Below are 1,233 nucleotides of genomic sequence, written 5' to 3' on the forward strand. Positions count from 1 at the left end.
ACATATTCAGTGTTTTTATTTTTTTTTTAGCAGACAATTTACATACCTCCCCACCCCTTCCTTTAAGTTAGTGTTGACAACGTTCCATAATAAACTACTTAAAGAGAAGCTTTGGTCAAGAATGGAATGAAATTGCAAAACAAAACAAAAACAACCCCCCAAACAAAACCCAAATCACTGCTGCTTTAAAAAAACCAACATTTTCACCAATTATATTCAAACAAAACACACAACGAGGTTTGCGCCACGTGCATCTTCAGTGTTTCCTGGCGGCGGGCTCCCCTCCCGGTGCGAATGGCAGCGCTGCCCCAGCGCAGCCGGTCCGTCCTCATGCTGGGTCTGGAGGCTCGCTCAGCTTCACATTATCCGAAGACCCTGGATGGAAGACTCTAAGGTCTGGGGAGCAGCGGGGAGAACACGGATCATCACTAGGGACTGGCCAGCCCAGCGTTTCACCCATTACCCCACCTGCCTCGGAGACCCGGACTCGCCAGGACAGGGCGCCCCCTGCTGGTCCTTCCAGGCTGTGCGCTGCCTTGTCCCCAGGCCGGGAGCTACACCCCGGGAGGGAAGGCTCCTATGTGCTTATATCATCTGTGTCGCTGGCCCCGCACTCTAGTGCCCTGATGGCAGGCACTCCCACGTCTGTAACCCCCACGCAGCCAGTCGGGTCCACAACACCGAGCGTGGGCTCACAGGGGGACGGATCACAGAGGAGGACGTGCTCACGAGCGCACAAAAGGAGAGGCAGGTTGGCCGCAGGGATCAAAGGAGGACGGCGCTACCCACCCAGGTGGAGCTAATTACACAGGTGCGGACGCCCCAAAGCGGCGAAGTAACAAGGGGGAGAGACTTGTAGGGGCAGAAACATCAATCGTCGTGGAAGCCCTATAGGCAGAGGCAGAGTTCTGTGAACATTTCACTTCTGGAGGTTTGGTCCGCCTCTCCTCCCCCGCCACCCACCCGACCCCGAAGCTGGAGGCTGCAGAAGCCTCCGGGGTTTGTCCCTCACTCACAACACCCCTCCATCCGGCCCCCTAAGTCTCGCTGGTCCAGAACCTCCTGGCCACCCCCACCATAGCTGGAGGCACGTCCTGGTCACTTGCTCACTAGGCCCGGAGCCTAGGCCGCCCACACATCATGGCGGGCGCCTCTCCAAGTGGGCTCCAGAGTTGCCCCCACTGCCCAGAGACACACCAGGCTCCTCCAGGGGTCTCTGCCCAGCCCACGGTG

At 57.8% G+C, this 1,233-nt stretch overlaps 1 protein-coding gene across 2 annotated transcripts in view; it reads right to left on the bottom strand.

The window, feature by feature from the left end:
• Positions 1 to 1,233, bottom strand: part of ARPC1A (actin related protein 2/3 complex, subunit 1A, 41kDa) — a 23,985-nt gene continuing 22,752 nt past the window's right edge. For both annotated transcript variants that reach the window (XM_010845737.1, XM_010845738.1), the window contains one exon: positions 1 to 396. In XM_010845737.1, the coding sequence (XP_010844039.1) occupies positions 358 to 396 (39 nt within the window). In that variant the 3' untranslated portion in view covers positions 1 to 357. The remainder of the gene's footprint in view (positions 397 to 1,233) is intronic.

Source organism: Bison bison, unplaced genomic scaffold, assembly GCF_000754665.1.
Source record: "Bison bison bison isolate TAMUID 2011002044 unplaced genomic scaffold, Bison_UMD1.0 scf7180017864223, whole genome shotgun sequence".
Classification (NCBI taxonomy): domain Eukaryota; kingdom Metazoa; phylum Chordata; class Mammalia; order Artiodactyla; family Bovidae; genus Bison; species Bison bison.